This window comes from Cricetulus griseus, chromosome 7 (assembly GCF_003668045.3).
Source record: "Cricetulus griseus strain 17A/GY chromosome 7, alternate assembly CriGri-PICRH-1.0, whole genome shotgun sequence".
Lineage (NCBI taxonomy): Eukaryota > Metazoa > Chordata > Mammalia > Rodentia > Cricetidae > Cricetulus > Cricetulus griseus.
Genome location: NC_048600.1, coordinates 80,124,702 through 80,142,909, shown reverse-complemented (window position 1 = coordinate 80,142,909; position 18,208 = coordinate 80,124,702). Strand labels below are relative to the sequence as shown.

The 18,208-nt window shown below is 45.1% G+C and overlaps 1 protein-coding gene across 1 annotated transcript in view; it reads left to right on the top strand.

The window, feature by feature from the left end:
• The window catches only part of LOC113836794 (protein shisa-6), a 301,449-nt gene extending 290,196 nt beyond the window's left edge, over positions 1-11,253 (top strand). Inside the window, exons 3-5 of the mRNA XM_027427132.2 lie at positions 4,098-4,154; positions 8,497-8,649; positions 10,643-11,253. Of these exons, the coding sequence (XP_027282933.2) occupies positions 4,098-4,154; positions 8,497-8,649; positions 10,643-11,193 (761 nt within the window). The 3' untranslated portion in view covers positions 11,194-11,253. The remainder of the gene's footprint in view (positions 1-4,097; positions 4,155-8,496; positions 8,650-10,642) is intronic.
• Positions 11,254-18,208: the final 6,955 nt, after the last annotated feature.

The following is an 18,208-nucleotide window of genomic DNA, read 5'->3' as shown; positions in this document are numbered from 1 at the left end:
GACACATGCAGTGATATCCACACAGTGATCCACAAGATACACACACACACACACACACAGAGAGAGAAAGAGAGAGAGAGAGAGAGAGAGAGAGAGAGAGAGAGAGAGAAACACACCATCAGGCATTTTTACTATTGCATTCCTCCAGACTCTCTAAGTAGCCAATATTTCAAATCCCAGATGAGTAATCTCAAAACATAGATAAAGATGCAGCCAGGGCGTGGTCAGAGTGACGTAGTGTGACTGCGTTTGCTCTTTCGGTTTCACTTTGGGACTGGCTGTACAGACCCCTGCCACGCCGGCTGGCTAGGTCACTCTGTAAGTAAGGCTTTTCCCTTATTAAATACCCTTATATTTCTACCTGACTCCGTATTGGTAATTTCCCACTATACTAGTCACTTCACTTCACAAAATCATAATTTTGATACAAAACCTTAACAGTGTGAGCACAGAAAATCCAAATTCTTTATGAGCATCTGTGTATACATATATAAGTTAAATGTGAGCAAATGAAACCCAGAGTTGTAATAAAACAAACACCAGAATCATAGAGGGCAATCCGAGGAAGAGATGAGTGTTTCAGCATTAGAAAATCTACCATCTACTTTGGCACATTGGGAGGCAATTGATGATGTGTTGACCCAGAAATTTAGTTATTAGCCTAAGGAAATAAGATTCAGCCAACGACTGTGCTCAAGGTTATTTGAGGTAACGTTATTAAATTCTTAAGCAATCCAAATACCCAAACTGGAGGAATACTCAAATATACTTAGGTTATACTATGCTTAAACAAATAGATAATGCTTAAGTGACATATAGAAATAAAGGATAGGCTATCCTATAGGAAGAACTTTGGTGAAATCATAAAAATATGCTTCAACGATTATTTCAAAACATAAAAATATATTCATGAAGTTGTTCATTAAGCATAGAAAAGATTAAAATAATACGTATAGAGTATAGAAGCTGCACATTTTAATATATGCATTTATGTATGTGTGCCATATACATTATATAAATACACAAATATGCAAATACAAATATTGGGTTTTTGCTGATGCAAAAATGTGTTGCAATGCATAGTTTCTACGTTTGTCATTTTGTACAAATGTGAAGATGAAACCACCATCATATTTTTATTCTTTTTAAGCGTATTAATCTGCTTGAAAAGTGACATGCTCACAATTATTCATTGTAATATTGCCCAAGTGTGTTCATGAGGGAGAGAGAGCATGCACAGCCCTTTATAAAACAAGGGAAATAAGAGGAAATAGAACAAAATGTCACAGTGATTATTACAGGGCAGTTTTAATTTTCATTTCTGTACTTCATTTGAAATACTATTCCTTAATGCCAGCACACACACACACACACACACACACACACACACACAGAGCAAATGTTAGAAAATTACTTTCAGTGAGTCTCAAACAAGGAGAAAAGCACCACACACATCTCAAGTCAAGTCACTTAGCTGGTTTTGACTTCATCTTTTAATGATGCAATAAAGATTACAGTTAAGGTACCTTGGGAGTTTCATATAGTGTCTGGCTATGACAGGCCAATAGTGTATAGTCATTTAACTCCACTCCCTAGTAGAGACCATTTTAAGGATTAGTCAAGAAAAAAATGCATCTGAGAATAATCATACCTAGAGAACATCATGTTAAGTGAAATATGTCAGTTGAGAAAGACAGATTACAGCGTATTCTCCCTGTGTATGGATGTCAAAACAGTTGATCTGAATATTAAATAGCGATTTCTAGAAGCTTGGAAGTATGTGAGGGAGCAAGACAAGAGGGAAGCTGGTTTAAGTTCTGGGGCTCCACATCACAGGTGAGGGTGGCAAATGCAGTTCACAAGGCCTGTTCTGTATTCTATGGCTAAGTAGAAGAGATGTGCTTAAAGCTTTCAAACATAAAACATGGGCATGCTAATTAATCTGGTTTGATCAGTTCACATGTGTCTTTAAATAGGATGCTGTGCATCAAACTAGGTACAATAATTAAAATCACGAAAAGAATTTAAAAAGAAAAAGATTACTTGGATTTAACACAGGTCATGGAGTAAAACTGGCTATCAGAAATGAACCCCTAAATCTCAGGTGTCCAGCACCTCTTTCTTCTGTCACAGGGATTCTAAGATGGAAGATTCAAATGTCACCAACTGTCACTCCATCCATTCAACCTGGATTCTCCTATTTCTTAATTTTGATACATGGTTTTAAAATGAGAAAATAAACCATACGAGCAAAGAAAGAACAAAAGTTGACCCCCCCCTTCTCTGGCCTCTCCCCATTCTGACAAGGCTTTTCATTATGTAGTCCAAGCTGGCCTCAAACCCTCCCCTCCTACCTCAGCCTCCTGAATTCTGATATCACAGAATCCTCCCACAGCCCTCTCTCCCCTCTCAGCCTCAACTCTCCACTCCCCCGCCCCATCTCTCATCTCTCTTTATCCTCCCTCCTCTTTCTCTACCATCTGAAGAGGAATTTTTCCCTATTGCTTAAATCCAGGTCTAATGCAGAATGGATTCAACTTTTGGCAGATAGTTTCTTCCATGGTTGTAACTTTATCTTTCTCAGGAAGGGCCATTATCAACCTATGAGGAATGCTAGCCTACTGCTCAAGTCCCCACCCTAACTGGACACTCTGTTGGTCTATTTGAAGGATCCAGTTTCAACAGGGGAACCAAGCAATCACTCAGCCACTCTAGAATTGTATGTTAGGAAGAAAGAGGATATTTTGTCTTAGAAATGGCAAAAGAGAAATCTTGATTTAAGAAAATGTTAACTTGTGGGCCTGGATCCAGGAGATTATTATAGAAGACTTTGTGTTTTATTGGCTATGAGGATGGAAGTAGAGAATTGCTAAGGTGACTAACATTTGGAATTCCAAGTTCATGGGATACCAGTGTCATGGGCCAGAGTTTAAGCTTTGGAGAATACAATGGCAAAGCCATTTGGGGAAGGGAAGAGATTTCAAGGGGCTAGAAAGGGTCCATATGCAGTTTAAGAGCAAACAGTCAGGCTACAATGCTGGTTTGGAAGTGATCTTTTTAGGCAAGAAGGTTGTAGTTATAAACCAGAGCCCAAGTCTTCATAAAGACACCTGAGCCCAATAGAACCCCCAATACTTAGAGAAGAGGAAAGGGAGAAGGGTGAAGAAGCTAGAGTGTGAGGCCAGGGGTAGGAAAGACATTTCCAATAAAATGCACAGAGATGAATGCCAATACTACAGCCCTGCAAAGATGGGAGGGCTATGACTCATAATTCAGGGAACATAGAGCCAAGATTTCATGTCTTTTTTTCCTCTTGTTTGGCTAAAATCAGATATACATATCAGTGAAAAGCAAGACTATAATGTTGTGTTAAGGCAATATCACAGTGTTGGAGTATACTTTAGAGGCAAGCCAAATCTTCATTCAAACCATTTTAGAAAGCCTTGGAATGCCCTGAACCTTGAGCATTGGCAGCCTGGCTCTGTTGATTTTATTGTTCATTCAGTCTAAGTGGGCTTCTGCACTATGAATAGAGTGTGCTTTGAAATACCAGGCCGTGTCAGTTAGCCAAGAACTCAGGATTCTTGATCTTGGACACTGAACAGAACCTAACAGATTTCTCCATCTCAGATATTGTCAGACCTGTACATATTAAAGGAAGAGTCTACTTCCCCCTTTGTAGTGGCCTGTGTCATGTACGTGTCAAATACTCCCCCATCCTCCTTCTTTATTGACCTAAGTGTACTCTAGCATAGCCTCTAGTCAGCCAGATTCAGGGGTGTGTGTGAGTGTGTGTGTGTGTGTGTGTGTGTGTGTGTGTGTGTGTGTGTGTGTGTGTGTGTGTGTGTGTGTGTGGTGGGTGGATATGGATTGGGGAAGATGGTGTCACCACAGTGACCAAAGAAGCCTGATGTAATTAGAAGAAGACAGAAACAGCAGGAAAAGTTTTTTGAGCCTAGTATACTGTTGCAAGCCTTTCTTAGAAAGGTTTCCTTTGAGTCTGAGAAAAACAGTAGAGAATGAAAAGAACTAATGTTGTGTTGGAAAGCCAACAGAATTCCTTACTTCTTTCTAAATGTCTTTTCTATGACTTTCAGGTGATCGTCAGTATAACCATCCAATCTTAAGCAGCGCTACCCAGACCCCAACACATGGTGAGAGCTGATTGAGAGCACCCTGCATCCCATCTGCATGTCAAGTGGCTCCATCCTAAGGACAGGGGAAGGAGGTGGAGCCATGTGCCTGTCCTTCTCCAGGCCACACAGTTTCACTCTTCCTTTGAGACCATTGTCTCCTGGACTTTGACATCGGAGTAATTTTTCTGCCATAAAAAGAAGGGAGACCCTTTCCCAATTCCTTTATATTTGCAACATCCATCACCCCTTATGGTCACAGATTCCATATGTCTGTAGCAAGAAGATTAATGTTCTCCTTTGCCCCAAGCCATTATGTATCATTTACAAATGATACAAGACTTAGTTGAGCTTTCCTGTCTTGGCAGAGAAGTTGACAGCTGTCCAGCACAGTGGATGACAGGGTTTTCTTGCCCTGTCATGTTCTAATGTCCTCCCAGAAGACCACAACTTAACATCTGGAACCCCAGATAAAAACTATTTGGAATCTCTCTCAAAACCCAATGGAACATAGAACAACCTATGTAAAATGTGACCTGTCAGTTATTCTTGTCTCTTCACTATGAAAGCTTAAATAATTAAATAACAATAATCAATAGATGTTTTCCAAGAACACACCCAAAACAAAGATAAATCCAAAGCCAGGTCTGATGGTGCGGGCTTCCAATCTCATATACTAAGGAAAATGTGGCAGGAAGATTGTAAACCCAAGGCCTGTTTGGGAGAGAGAGTCAGCTAAAGGCCAACCTGGGAAACTCAGTGAGCTAGTGTCTCAAAACAAAAACAAAAGCTAGGGGCATAGATCAGTAGTAGCACATTTGCCTTGTGCTTGTATACACCCAGTGTTTACCTCCCCCATATTTTGAGAGGAAAGTAAGATAAACCAAGCAGATCACACATTCTCAAGCCATATTGAACAGCACCTCAGTGCTGAGGTGGGCCACATCTGGATGAGGAAGAGGGAATAGAGTGTTTCCACATGCTCTTTCAGTGCTGTGGGACACCTGTAAAGACAGCAGGAACATAATCAGATGCTTCTGGTTGTAAGATCTAAGAAAAAAAAAAACAGAACTGAGAAATTACGAGGATCAGTTAAAAGAGGGTGATACCAGTTGTAACACTGATGGTAGGAACTGTAAGAAAAACTGAGAGCTGGAACATTTTGAGGTCAGAATTGAGAAGATTTGGTCACTCAAGATTTATATCTCCACAAGAACCAATAAAGACTGAATTGGAGAGCCTTGAGTATTTGGAAGAGTGGAAGCTTGACAGTGGATACTATCCAAGAAATAAGAAAAATAGCCAGCAGGCTGGAATGGAATTGGTGATAGTGAATTTGAATCTGGGACTTAAGAGAATTTGCTATGACTGTAGAAGACACAAGAAAACATTCCATAAGTAGTTTGAGGTTGGAGTTGGGGATGTTCTCATTAGTCTTTGAAGGAAGTAACAGAAGGCTTGAAAGTGGGGGATATCCATGCAAGAATTCTGAAAGACAAAAGTATAAGGTAGAGTCAGGGAGCCTGGGGGATGGTATGGAGATTAGGAAGTGGGAAAGGGAGCTGGAAAAGGCAGGCAAGGAACGCTCCCACTTGTCCAATAACATTCTGGAATGAACAACCACTGAGCTGAGCCTCTTCAGGAAGAGCCAATACAAGCATAGACTCTTGAATACAAACAGAAGGACTGTTCCCTACTCCACCTCCTCTTGTCTTCTCCCTTCCAGCTGGTACAAGGAGATGGGAATAGAGAGGCCCCAATTCCTGTTCTTGAGCAGCTTGTAGCACACTCGAAGTAGAGCTTGCCTCCATTCCTTTCTTGGGTGGTACCCTTTCCCTCAAGGAATGAGTAGAAAAATTAGGAAGGGCCTACATCTACTTGATCAACCAAAAAGCAATAATAAGTCCTCAGATTGGGCCATGCCATCTGAAAGAAACAGGAAAATTAGAAAGCAGACCTACTGATGCAAAGGAGATCCTGAAATCATCTAAGATGAACAAGACCAAGTCGTGTCAAATAATTAAAGATCAGTAGGATACACAGTAGGATAAGCACAGTGTAACTGACTGAAGGGAGATGGTGGATGGAACAGATATCATTGAGGACTGATAAAACATAACAAGGACACAGTCACGAGCCTTTAGCTAAGGGAAAATGTGATAGAGGAAAAATAATGCAGGACAGGCTTACCCAAGGCGCGGGGGAGAGGGGCTCAGGCAACCACAGTCAGCATAAAAGGCAAGATGGTCTTGGCTCAGTGGTAATTTCAGGATAAGGGGTAGATGACAGTATGTGGATCTGCTGTGTTTGGAAGAGGGAGCACTGAGCAATGACCTCAGTGGGAGTAAAATGCCAAGACTCAGAGGGAACCCTGTTCTTCCCCAGCATAGTGAGAAGTGAAGAAACTAGTAGTGGATTAGTGGTAATTAACCAAGTCCAGGGAGCAGCACTCTCAGCTTCATGCCCACTCTACTTCCTGGCATCTGTCCTGTTCCATGCCAGGGAGGCTCTCTCTGTACAGCATGTTCTGATCTCTTGGGATACAGAGCATCCCTCACCCCCTCACATATGTACAAAGCTGGCACAAATACCAGCTAATTGGCTGAATTCCTCTGGCTAGATCCCCAGTTCTGGGGGTGACAATGCAGGCCAAGAGAGAGAGAAGCCAGGAGTTCCCTGCCTGGGGCAATCCTTGTATACAGCCTAGGAAGGTGACTCTCTCTCTCTCCCCCAGGGACAATAGGATTCTTGCAGTCTATAATGTAATACTCTCTGCCAGGAGGTGTAGAAAACCATTATCCACCTATACATATATCCCAACTTAGAGCCTGTCCCTTCTCAGAGCATCTTTGGCTTTGAGAAGTCCCTGACAAAGAGGATAGATGAATGGTACAGCAGACTGCTCTTTCCTTGCTACCTCATTTCTGGGAATGGCATCACTATCTCCCTGGAAACCAACTGCTGACTTCTTTTTATGGCTCTTCCTCTCATGTTAATCAAACCTTAAGACATTTTGTCTCCTTCCCCTGGACCTCCATTCCCTTCAGACCCCCATGCTCATGACTTCCTCCCCCATCCTTTTTTCTCTTGTGTCCATCCTAATCTTTCCTCCAAAGCCCACTCACCCTGAGTGGACCATCATCAGTTATTCCCTCCCTTAACTGTTCACCATCTCCTTTACTTCCTTGACAATTTCCCTGGGCCTGACAACGAACCACACTTCATTGTATCTCTTCTGACTTTGGAATCCCAGGGTCTATCTCAGGGAAAGCAGGAGAAAAGAGTAAGGATATGACAAGCAGATTTTGCTCAAGTTTTTCCTCCTGGGAGCTTAGAAATGACTAAGGCAGCCTTCCCAGAAGGAGCTTAAAGTAAACAAAAGTGGCTGTGTGGCTTGTCAAGTATGCAGCATAGAGAGGCCCAAGGGGCTGCCACAAAGGGGCTTGGCACCATTGACTGAACGTGGATTGGAGCTGCAATGAAGTTGGATCCTGTATCCAGCTCCTCCATGGGCTCTAGAGTTGCTCTGAAGTCAGACTAGCCTGATAGCAAAATTAGATCAGCCTACAACTATTGGGATAAGACAGTACATTCACATAGACATGAATGAGCTTATGATCCACGTCTTAGTTAGGTTTTCTATTGCTATGATAAAACAAACAAAAAACAACAAAAATGGAAGAGGAAGGCGTTTATTTAGCATACACTTCCACATCAGAGACCCCCATTGGAGGAAGTCAGAGCAGGAAGTAGAGGGGGAACCTGGAGCAAGAATTAAAGCAGAAGCCATTGAGGAGTGCTGCTTACTGGGTTTACCAAGTTGCTCTTTCATGGCTTGCTCAACCTGCTTTCCTATACAGTCTATGATGATTGGCCCAAGAAGGTCGCTGCTTCCAGTGAGATAGAGTCTACCATATCAATCATCAATCCAGAAAATCCCCCCAAGACTTACCCACAGGCAATTTGGTTTAAGCACCTTATGAAATGCAGTCCCTCTTCCCATGTGACTCTAGCTTGTGTCAAGTTGATGAAAGGCTAGTCAGGACAATGCTCTTTCATTGCATGTAACTGCTTCAGTTTTCATCAAACAGACCAGTGATGTACCAGTAGGAAGAAACTATTGCTGATTGTCCGAGTTGAGTCCTCAGGGACTGATCAATAGCCACAGCAGCCAGAGGAAGCTAAGACTATGTCTTCCCCCAGGATGGTTGACAAATGGAAACTGAATCCCAGCACAACTTCCTGGGTTCTAGTGTAGGAAAGCAAGATGGGGACTCTAGTCAGGGGTGGAGCAGGAAGTGGCCACTCTGGACTCAGCTACCTCTGCCTTTATGTTAACTAATGCCATGCCTTTCCTTTTCAGAGAAGCCACGGATGAATAACATCTTGACATCAGCCACCGAACCCTATGACCTCTCCTTCTCACGCTCTTTTCAGAACTTAGCTCATTTGCCTCCATCATACGAATCTGCAGTGAAGACCAATCCAAGCAAGTACTCATCTCTGAAGAGGCTGAGTAAGTGAAGGCTGGCTGGAGTTGAGGTCTGTCTCAAGGGTCCCCAAGTCATCCTCTTCTGTATCACTCTGTTATCCCATATCCAAGGGCCCAGGTGTAGAATCCCAAGAACAAGGAGTGAGTTGTGTGCATGATGAAGAGAATAAACAGAACCCTTTCTTTTATTCCCCTGGTCCTGAGTCCACTCTTTTCATAGTTGAGAATGATGCTGTAGGACCATGGGGCCCCCATCCTCTATAAGCTGTACTTACCACTCATATACCAGCTTGCCACCAGCCTTCTTCAAACCATGGGCCTTCCTGTATGTCATTCCTAGTAATAGAGGCACCAAGGACCCAAAGAACCATTCTAACCCAGCCAAGACCATCTCAAGGACCTGAGCCTTCACACTTCTTCTGTCCATAGTTTCATTTTATAGCTTAGATCTGGTTTATCCAGGGATCTACCTCTGCTGTTTGAGTCTGAAATAGCTGTTGGCACTGATAGGTTTAGTGCATTAAAATGTCAAGTAAGTACATTTAGGGACATTTTTCTTTCCTGACTTGATCCTTACAGCTTCTTCTCATTTCCCTATGAATGAGTCAACACTGCCACCCGTGTGTGTGTGTGTGTGTGTGTGTGTGTGTGTGTGTGTGTGTGTGTGTGTGTTAGGGATGTTACACAGAGCCCTGTGTATGCTAGGCAAGCATTTGACACCTGAGCTACACCTCCAACACCATAAATCATTTTTGATGGCCCAACTTCAATTAGTACTCCACAGCTGAGTATGTGCTTGAAGTTTCAGAGCGACTCACTCTAATAGAAGTACAGCCCAAGTCCATCTCAGCCATCTACAGAGAAATGTTGAGTTTCTATGACAACACGTGAGCATCTCTGACCATCTGAGAGGTCTGATGGATGCCCTGAAATGAGAAAATTATGTTCAGTAGGTAAAATAGACCCCACCCTAAATGAACCCACTGAGGAGTAAGCAGCATTCCCACACTAGGCAAGGAGTCCCAAAAGTTGTCTGTAAAAGGTCTCCTTGTAGAAATCCTGGACAATGCAGCCTTATGTGTACCCTGGAAAAGGTCAAGGATTCATAGTGCAATTCTGGGATAACCTACTAGAAGGATAGGAGTCCAGAGCATCTAAGCAAAATGCACATACAGTACTGCTACAGTCTGCTGCCTGGTGGGCACAGGGAATAAGTGTAGGCTGATGATATGGCTGTGGGGGCTGGATGCCCATGTGCTGCTTTCCTGTACATTGGTTGTTACTCCAGAGAAGGTGTTACTAGGTTCCTAGGTTACCAATGACGCCTTCCACAAATGCCTCCTAGATGCACATCCTACTTTATTCTAACAAAACCTGATTCCATGCCCAGTTTCCATAACGTAGTGCTGGAGACATCATCTGAAAGCTGTCAGCTCGCCCTATGTGTTTTAGCATGACCAGGAGCCATTCTACTTCAGACCTACATGCAGTAGATATAGCAGGCAAGCCATGGAAATACCTTGGGCTTGACATCAGCTCTACTATAAGCTGGGTGGGAAAGTCGTTTAACTGTCCCCCAAGGTGGTCCCTGAACAAGAAACAAAATCTGGGGTCCCACTAGAGATACAGGCTCTGGGGGGCAGGCAGTTAGTGCCCCTGAATCAGAACCTAACTTTCACAAGCCTTTGAGGATTGGTTTGTATATGCAGTGGATGGGGGGAGTTAAGATCACCTGTCAGAGCCCCCACACACCTACTCTAACTAAAGGTGTTTGTTTGATTATGTTATGTTGTCCTTGGAGATCTCCAAGTCCCTGGTTGAGCAAGAGGACTCTCTCTCTCTCTCTCTCTCTCTCTCTCTCTCTCTCTCTCTCTCTCTCTCTCTCTCTCTCTCTCTCTCAGACACATACACACACACACACACACACACACACACACACACACACACACACACACACCTTACTCCCTGAGTCCTGGCTGCCCCATAACCCCACTGCTTTCTCTCTGTCTCCTGGCAGCTGACAAGGAAGCTGATGAGTATTACATGAGGCGGAGGCACCTGCCAGACCTCGCAGCTCGTGGCACCCTTCCTCTCAACGTCATCCAGATGTCTCAACAGAAGCCAATGCCTCGAGAAAGGCCACGCAGGCCCATCAGGGCCATGTCCCAGGACAGGGTCCTGTCCCCACAGCGGGGCTTGCCTGATGAATTTGGCATGCCCTATGACCGAATCTTGTCAGACGAACAGCTGCTCTCCACAGAGCGCCTGCACTCCCAGGACCCGTTGCTGTCCCCAGAGCGGACGGCCTTCCCGGAGCAATCGCTGTCACGGGCCATCTCGCACACGGACGTCTTTGTGTCCACGCCCGTGCTGGACCGCTACCGTATGACCAAGATGCACTCCCATCCCAGTGCCTCCAATAACTCCTATGCCACCCTGGGCCAGAGCCAGACGGCAGCCAAGCGCCATGCCTTTGCTTCCCGCAGACACAACACGGTGGAGCAGCTGCACTATATCCCAGGCCATCACACCTGCTACACAGCCAGCAAGACCGAAGTGACCGTGTGACCCGCAGCGTGGCCGGGCTGCTTGGCAGAGAGAAGGCAGGGCAGAGCAGAGCAGGGTAGGGATGAGGAGCACAGCGTCCAGCCTTGCTCTCCTCTCCTCCCCGGTTCCCCGCATTGGAGCTGGAGGTGGGCTGCCTTTGTCCAGAAAGCCATACCCCCCAGGGACATGGCGCCAAATGCCTGGTCCGACAAGCACAGACCCAGGCTCTAGAGCTCTTTCTCTCCCAGTAGAATCCTCCCCGTGCAAATGAGAAGAGCGGTGAGGCCCCAATCTTTCCTACCACCTGCGCCACTCCCTCAATTCCCCGCCCCCACCCCTTCCGGGAGACGCAGTCGCAGGTTCTGCCAGCCACTGGACCCTCCCCTGAAGGTAATCAAAGCTGCCTGAGTTTGAGCAGCCAGCCGGCCAGCAGGCGAATAGGCTACTTGGTCTCCTTCCTGTATCTAGAACCGCATCACAGAAATCTCTTAGTGCCTAAAAACTGCCTGCTCGCTCTCAGCCAGAGAGCTGCTGTGTCCATAAGCACAATATGATTCTCTTCTGCCTGCTGGAACTCTGGTCTCTACCGAGTGGCCCTTCCCTCGCTGAACCCTGCAGCCCCACAACAGGAAGGGTTCTCTTCCTTCAGCTGCTTGGTTGCCCGTGCCCCTGAGCTGTGGGGGCTTTGCTCTCCCAGCCTTCACTGTTTCTCCTCAAACCTCTCTGGGGCTTTAGCTCTTGCCCCCACGAGGGAGCATTAGCTCCTGCCCTCCAGAGAGGAGTAGCGATGGGTTGCCAGGACTTTAAAAGTGCCTTGGCAGCCACCTGGTCGTCTCCCCCGACTTCCTCCAGGCCATTGGGTCTGAACTAGGACCTCCTCTCAGGCCTGCCTTCTTCACCCGAGCTCTGCTCCCAGGAGGCACCTGCGGTGGGCAGAGAGCTAGGGTGGGGGGGCCACTGTGATGCCCAGGATCTCAGGGGCTCACCATTCCCATTTTCTAGGGCTCTGCCTGTCCCCCACCCATGAGCCTCAGGCAGGACAGAGGCAGAAGTTTCCAGACAGAAGAAGCTTAGCCCCTGAACAGGCCGGAGCGCTCTGATGTGGCCATGCCTGACTCTGCACACACCGTCACACCATTTTTTGCCCACTCCACAGCTTTTTTGTTTAGAACTCATTCTCTCTCCCTGTGTCCTTCCCTGCCACCACCTACCTCTTCACCTCACCCCCTGCAGCTCCATTACTTTCCTCAAACCAGTGGATTCAAGGGACCAAAACCCATTGGCAAATGCAAATAAATAATGGTGTCCCAGGATGTTGTTCTGGGGGCCAAATCAACCCCTCTTCCTGGCAGGGGCACTTGGGCATATGGTGGGACACCTGGCAGCTCCTCTGCCAGCCCACCCCAGCCCTCTCTTTGCCTCCAATCTGAAGGTGGACAAAGTGTGACCAGCTACTGGGAAACTATCAATGAGAGCAATCATGCTCCCCCAAGATCAAGAGGAGGAAGACACTGAGTCCCCCCATTTCTGAGGGCCAGGGCACCCCTCTGGTCTGGGACTGGGGAGAGTTAGCCCCAGACTGCTGGTGGAGTGACCTAAGAAATGGAACCATGGTTTACCAGCCTCCAGCAGCAATGCCCTTAAGTCAGATTTTATATCCCCTCAGTTCTGCATGGATAGTCCTTGAAAAGAGGTGGTGAGATGCTTGTATCTGTCCTGGTCCTTTTTAATCTAGCCAAGTCTACGAGCCATGAAGAAGTCAGTGGACTGCTTCCCCTCACTCCTTTCAAGAGCTGTAAGCTCTCCTACGCCCCTCCCCAGAATGCCCCCACTGTGAGAGCAGGAATGTTCTGCAGAACCTAGAAGGATGGAAGCTGGTGTTTCCAAAGACAGGCCTTAGTCTCCCCACTGAGGGTGCGTCCCTGGCACCATGGGGCCAGGTCTCTGGCCACTCTGCTTTCCTCCCTGCAAACACATAAACCTTCTTAAGGGCTGGTTCCGATGGGTCTATGAGCTTTTGTTGCAGAAGGTAAGGCTCACAGAAAGAGAAGAACTCAATCCAAATAGAGAGTGGCTCACATCCAGACGCAATGGCATGTCTCACAGCTGGTCCCCAGCCCAGCACCCTGTAACTCTCTAACCTTAGCTGGTCCCATTGAAGGCCATGTGCTGGTGGGAAGGGAAAAGGTTGAGATTGTGGTGGGCAAGAATCCCCTCCCAGGTGTCTAGACATCCCATGGAGAATCTTCCAGACACTCAATTCTCCACTTTTTGGGGAACAAGATTTTACCCCAGGCTCTTCCTCCAGCCTTGACTCTGACAAAGGCATCTGTCTGTTTATCTTCCTGTCTGTCTGTCTGTCTGTCTGTCTGTCTGTCTGTCTGTCTCAGGGGTTGTTTGATAAGTTGATTCCAAATTATTGCTCATCCCTGCCTTATCACCTTGTATAAAACACCTGGCATTGGTTATGTCAGAAAATTCTAATGGAATGCTTGCTTCTGAAGGCTTTTCTCCTTCATCTGAAGGAGAGGAATGGTCACAGAGATGGAAGTCTATAGACCACTCTAATCCAGCCCCCTACTCCAAACTCCGGAAAACTGTGTCTTAACTGGGACATGGAAATACACTACCCCTCCTTCATTTTGCATGACTCATTTAAATTACCTGTAGTCAACCATGATCCAGAAATATTAACATTTGTCTTAACTCTTTTGAGAGAGTCCACAATCACATAGCTTTTATTACAGTATATTCTTATAACTTGTCCTATTTTATTATTGTCAATCTCTTCCTGTGCCTAATTTACAAATTAAACTTTATTGTATGTGTATGTATATGAAGAAAACATAATACATATATACAGTCTCATACTATGTGTGGTTTCAGCACCCACTGGGATTGTTGGGTGACAAGGGGAAACCACTAGATCCCATTAACTCACCCATCACTCCAGAACCAGCTAGCTATGTTGCTGTTTGAACTCACTTGAGAGTGTCTGGGGCTGGAACCCAGATGTCACTGCTTCTAGCCCAAGCAGGCTAGTGTTCTCTGTCACACACAGGTGAGCCATGGCTCCCTCATGATAAACACTCATGTCCCAAGCAAAGGAAACACAAGGTTTCCCTCTGGTTGTTTTGTTCCTTAATGCATGTCTCCACTGCCCTGGACTGGGGTGTGTACAGGTCTTACTTGTCCCAAGTGTTCTTCCTAAAGACCTCTTAACACCTCTATGCTTCCACCATCCTTTCTCACTTCCTCCAGTGATCTCTTGGCTCCATATATTCATGAGCCACAAAAGCTTGCCAATAATTCCTTAACCTCCTAACTGGACTTTGATCTTCAGAATTCCTCCAGTACTTTAGGCAATGTGTTTCCCCTACGAAGTTCCAGTCCTTCCCCAAACTGAAGTCTCTCCCTCTCTTTCCACTCTCACTCCTATCTTAACCTTCTACACCAGTTTCTTCTTGCCTTCCCGTCACTTCCCTCTATAATCATCAACCTCCTCCAGCCCTAATTTCTTTCACCTGGACCTGCTGAAGTCTCTAGTTGTAAGAATTGGAATTCTTGATGTAAACTGTGGAAGACTCTGGCAGTCTTCGAGTCCTTTGTTTGCCTCATTGGTTTATTACACTTCCTCACATGGGAAATGATGCCCCAAGGTATGAAGTCATGGGGCTCCCCCATCCCTCTCATCTCTGAAAGGGAAGGGAGAGAGCTGCCTGCTCAGAGGTGCCATGGCCATAAGATCAGCTTTGGTTCCTGCAGCTACCAGACTCAAGAAGCTCTTGACTCAGACTGCTACTAGCCCGGAGTCTTCTGCTCTGGCCAAAGATTCATCCCCTTTGATGCCTGTAGCTCTTGCTTCTATTCCAACACCCTTCTCCTACTGGACATCACAGCTTTCCCTTCATCCAAAGACATGGGGACTTGTAAGTCTCCAAGTATGGAGGAGTAATCACCCCCGACATCTCTGCCACCAAACCCAACCCATCACCTTTGGAGAGTTCTTAGCTGCCACCTGCTTCATCCCTAATTACTTCCACAAATGTCTGTGGACTGGACTCAACATCATAGTTTGAAAGGGCTGCCCATCACTTGGACCCTAGAAGGCACCTGCTCTGAGAGGAGCAGGGACTTTAGCTCCCACACATCCTTTGCCATTCTCTGAATCTGAGGAAGTGGGAGATGTTTTCAGGAGGCTTGATGTACTTTAATGAAGTATTTTCAGGGCTAAGAGTTATTTTTATAAGTGACGCATCTTGGTAGTAGGTTTACATGAAAGAAAAGTCTTCCTAGTCTCTCTTTTTGATTTTGGAAAGTGGCATATCAGAGAGAGGGGGAGGGTGGGAGAGAGGGGACCGAGGCTCCAGAAACACAGCTTCTAGGTCTGGCTTTTGTCTGCATCTGCCATGTGACTATGGGTAAGTCACATTCCAGTTCAGTGCCTCAGTTTCCCCACCTATAAAATGAGGGACTTTGACTAGATGAGCCCTCAAAATTTCATTCAGCTCTAGGGTTTTCATTCTTCACTCTTTGTTGTCTCAATGTTCATCCCACTTCAACTGAGCTGCACCCAACATACTCTGATTACCCTGTGGCAAAATCCTCAGAGGCCCTAGACAGCCACCAGATTGCTCATCAGATTTTGAGTGGAACCAATGAGCTCAGCCACACATGGGTACTCTCATATTTGAAAGTTAGGGCCTGGCCACTCAACAGGTCATTGAGCATGTGTCTCAGAAGCCTCTCGTATAAACATACCTAAACCACCTGGGTGTCTGTTGCTGTGAAATTCTGAGTTTGGAGTTTTCATTTTTCGATGTCTTTATAGCTGGAGGGAGGTAATTCTACTTTCAGAGAGGGGACAGGCTGAAAGAAAAGGGTCTAGATGTCTGACCATGACATTTAGGCACAGAGTTTGTATTTAAGGTCAGATGAGAAATTCATTCTATGTCCCAAAGGAGCATGCTTGGCAGAGGTGCTGTGTGGCAAGGGATGCCATCACATCCCATGTCACAGCATGCATCCTGGAGACCACATCAGGATGCTGAAGCTCCATCCCAACTGGAGAGGAAGAGGCATCACCACCTGGGCTGCTGGGAGGTGGGTTCTCACCCCATCCCAATATCTTTGTGGCCTCTCTTCGTGATACTATCCTCCTCCCCATGAAGGCTTGTGAAGCACCAATGAAAATTCCAAGTCACTGTCATCAAACCCATCTTGTAAATCGCAAACACATCAACCTTCCATCATTCAGAAAAATAATGCTGTGTGTTTGCTTAACAGCCTCCCTAAATGTGGGAGGAGAAGATCCTGCTCAACTTTGCTGCCAACCCTCCAATGACCCTCAGATGCCACTCCATTAAGAGGACCCGTTCATTTGCTTCATAGTGGCAAAGGCATCTCTAGTCCTGTAAACTCAACTAGATGTTTTGTAGTAAAGAATTCTTGAAATTCTCTAAATAAAGGCAATTCTTACTGTAACATTTTTAGTTGGGGACACAATTTCCTAAGGGGGGTGCAATAAGGAACATTTTTACTCATTAGCTGGATTTATGGATTCTATGTTTATTATATGGTAGTAGTATGAAAAGTACCTTTCTATCCATACCTCTGCAGTTTCTCCATCACTCACATGGAACCTTCCCAATGAGCAGTGCCCTCCATTACTGCTTCTGTACAAATCTCATCATTCTCCTTCGCTGTCAAAGCACACCCTATATGTACTGTAAACAGAGATTGCTTTAGTGAGATTTAGTCTTAAGGATTTTTCCACTTTTGTCAGTAACAGATATTTATGGATCAAAAAATAAAACTGTTTCAACATAATCTGTGTGTCTTAAAGTAGCTGCATGCTTAAAGAGTCAAAACCGAGGTTTTGCAAAAGCAAGGAAGGATATGGTATGGGAGATCATTGTAGTCAGGAAAGGGAGAAGGGATTGACCAAAGGCAGTTGCTAGGGAACTTTAGGTGTGATGAAATGTTCTAAAACCAGATGTGGCCAAGCTCAGTGGTACATATCGACAATTGCAGAATAATGCAAGAGGATTATGAGTTTGAAGCCAACCTGGGCTACATACAAAAATGTCTCAAAAAAAAGCAAATCTGTATTGTGATGATGTCTGTGGAACTACTTAGGTTCATGGAAATCACCAACTTGTATATTTACAACTGTCCTATGATTTGTTATACAAATCAAGCTTTAAAAAATGAGAACAGAGGAATACAGAAAGGTAAAAGCAGGACACCATGTCACCTGAGAGCAGAGATCAATTTTCGAGTGCTACCATTAAATACCAGGTCTCAGTTTTATCTTAGCATTAGTTACTATGGCTGAGCAGATTAAAGGTGGCTAGAGATCATAACACTTAACTCAGAACATCAAAAAGTTGCACCATGAAACTGATTCAGATTTGCAGTTTTGTTCAAGACTCTCTCTCTGGATGTGGCTTTGATATTATTTTCTTTGGCTTTCATTCTCTTAGCTGCTAAGGTTATTTGTTGATCACCAGAGCCTAGAAACAGGCTGAACAAACAAAATGCTGCCAGGGAGAGCTTTTATCCTACCCCACAAGGCAGTGTCTGACGTGTCTAGAATCTAGGGTTCAACATACTCTCTTCCTAACCCTCTAATGCTCCTGTGATCAAATCCTTCCTAATAGAGGCATTGGGCTGATATTTTTAAATCCTAAGACAGACCTGGTGGTACAAGTCAACAGGTCTCAACTACTCAGGAAGCTGGAGCAAGAGGATCAGAAGCAAGTTCAAGGTCAGCCTGAGCTATCTGAGGCATCTCAGCCTAAGGCATCTCAATAGTAAATAATAATTAACATTTAATAATTAATTATTGTGGTTAAGGACATACCTCAGTGATAGGGCATTTAATTATCATACATGATACACTAGGTTCAACCTTAACTTCTGCAAAGAAGTCCTCTTATTCTTATTTCCAAGGGTTTTTATTCTCCTGAAATCAGCACAGCATTGATTGCTTTTCCTACTGTAGCAATACATATTCCAGAATATGTTCACACAT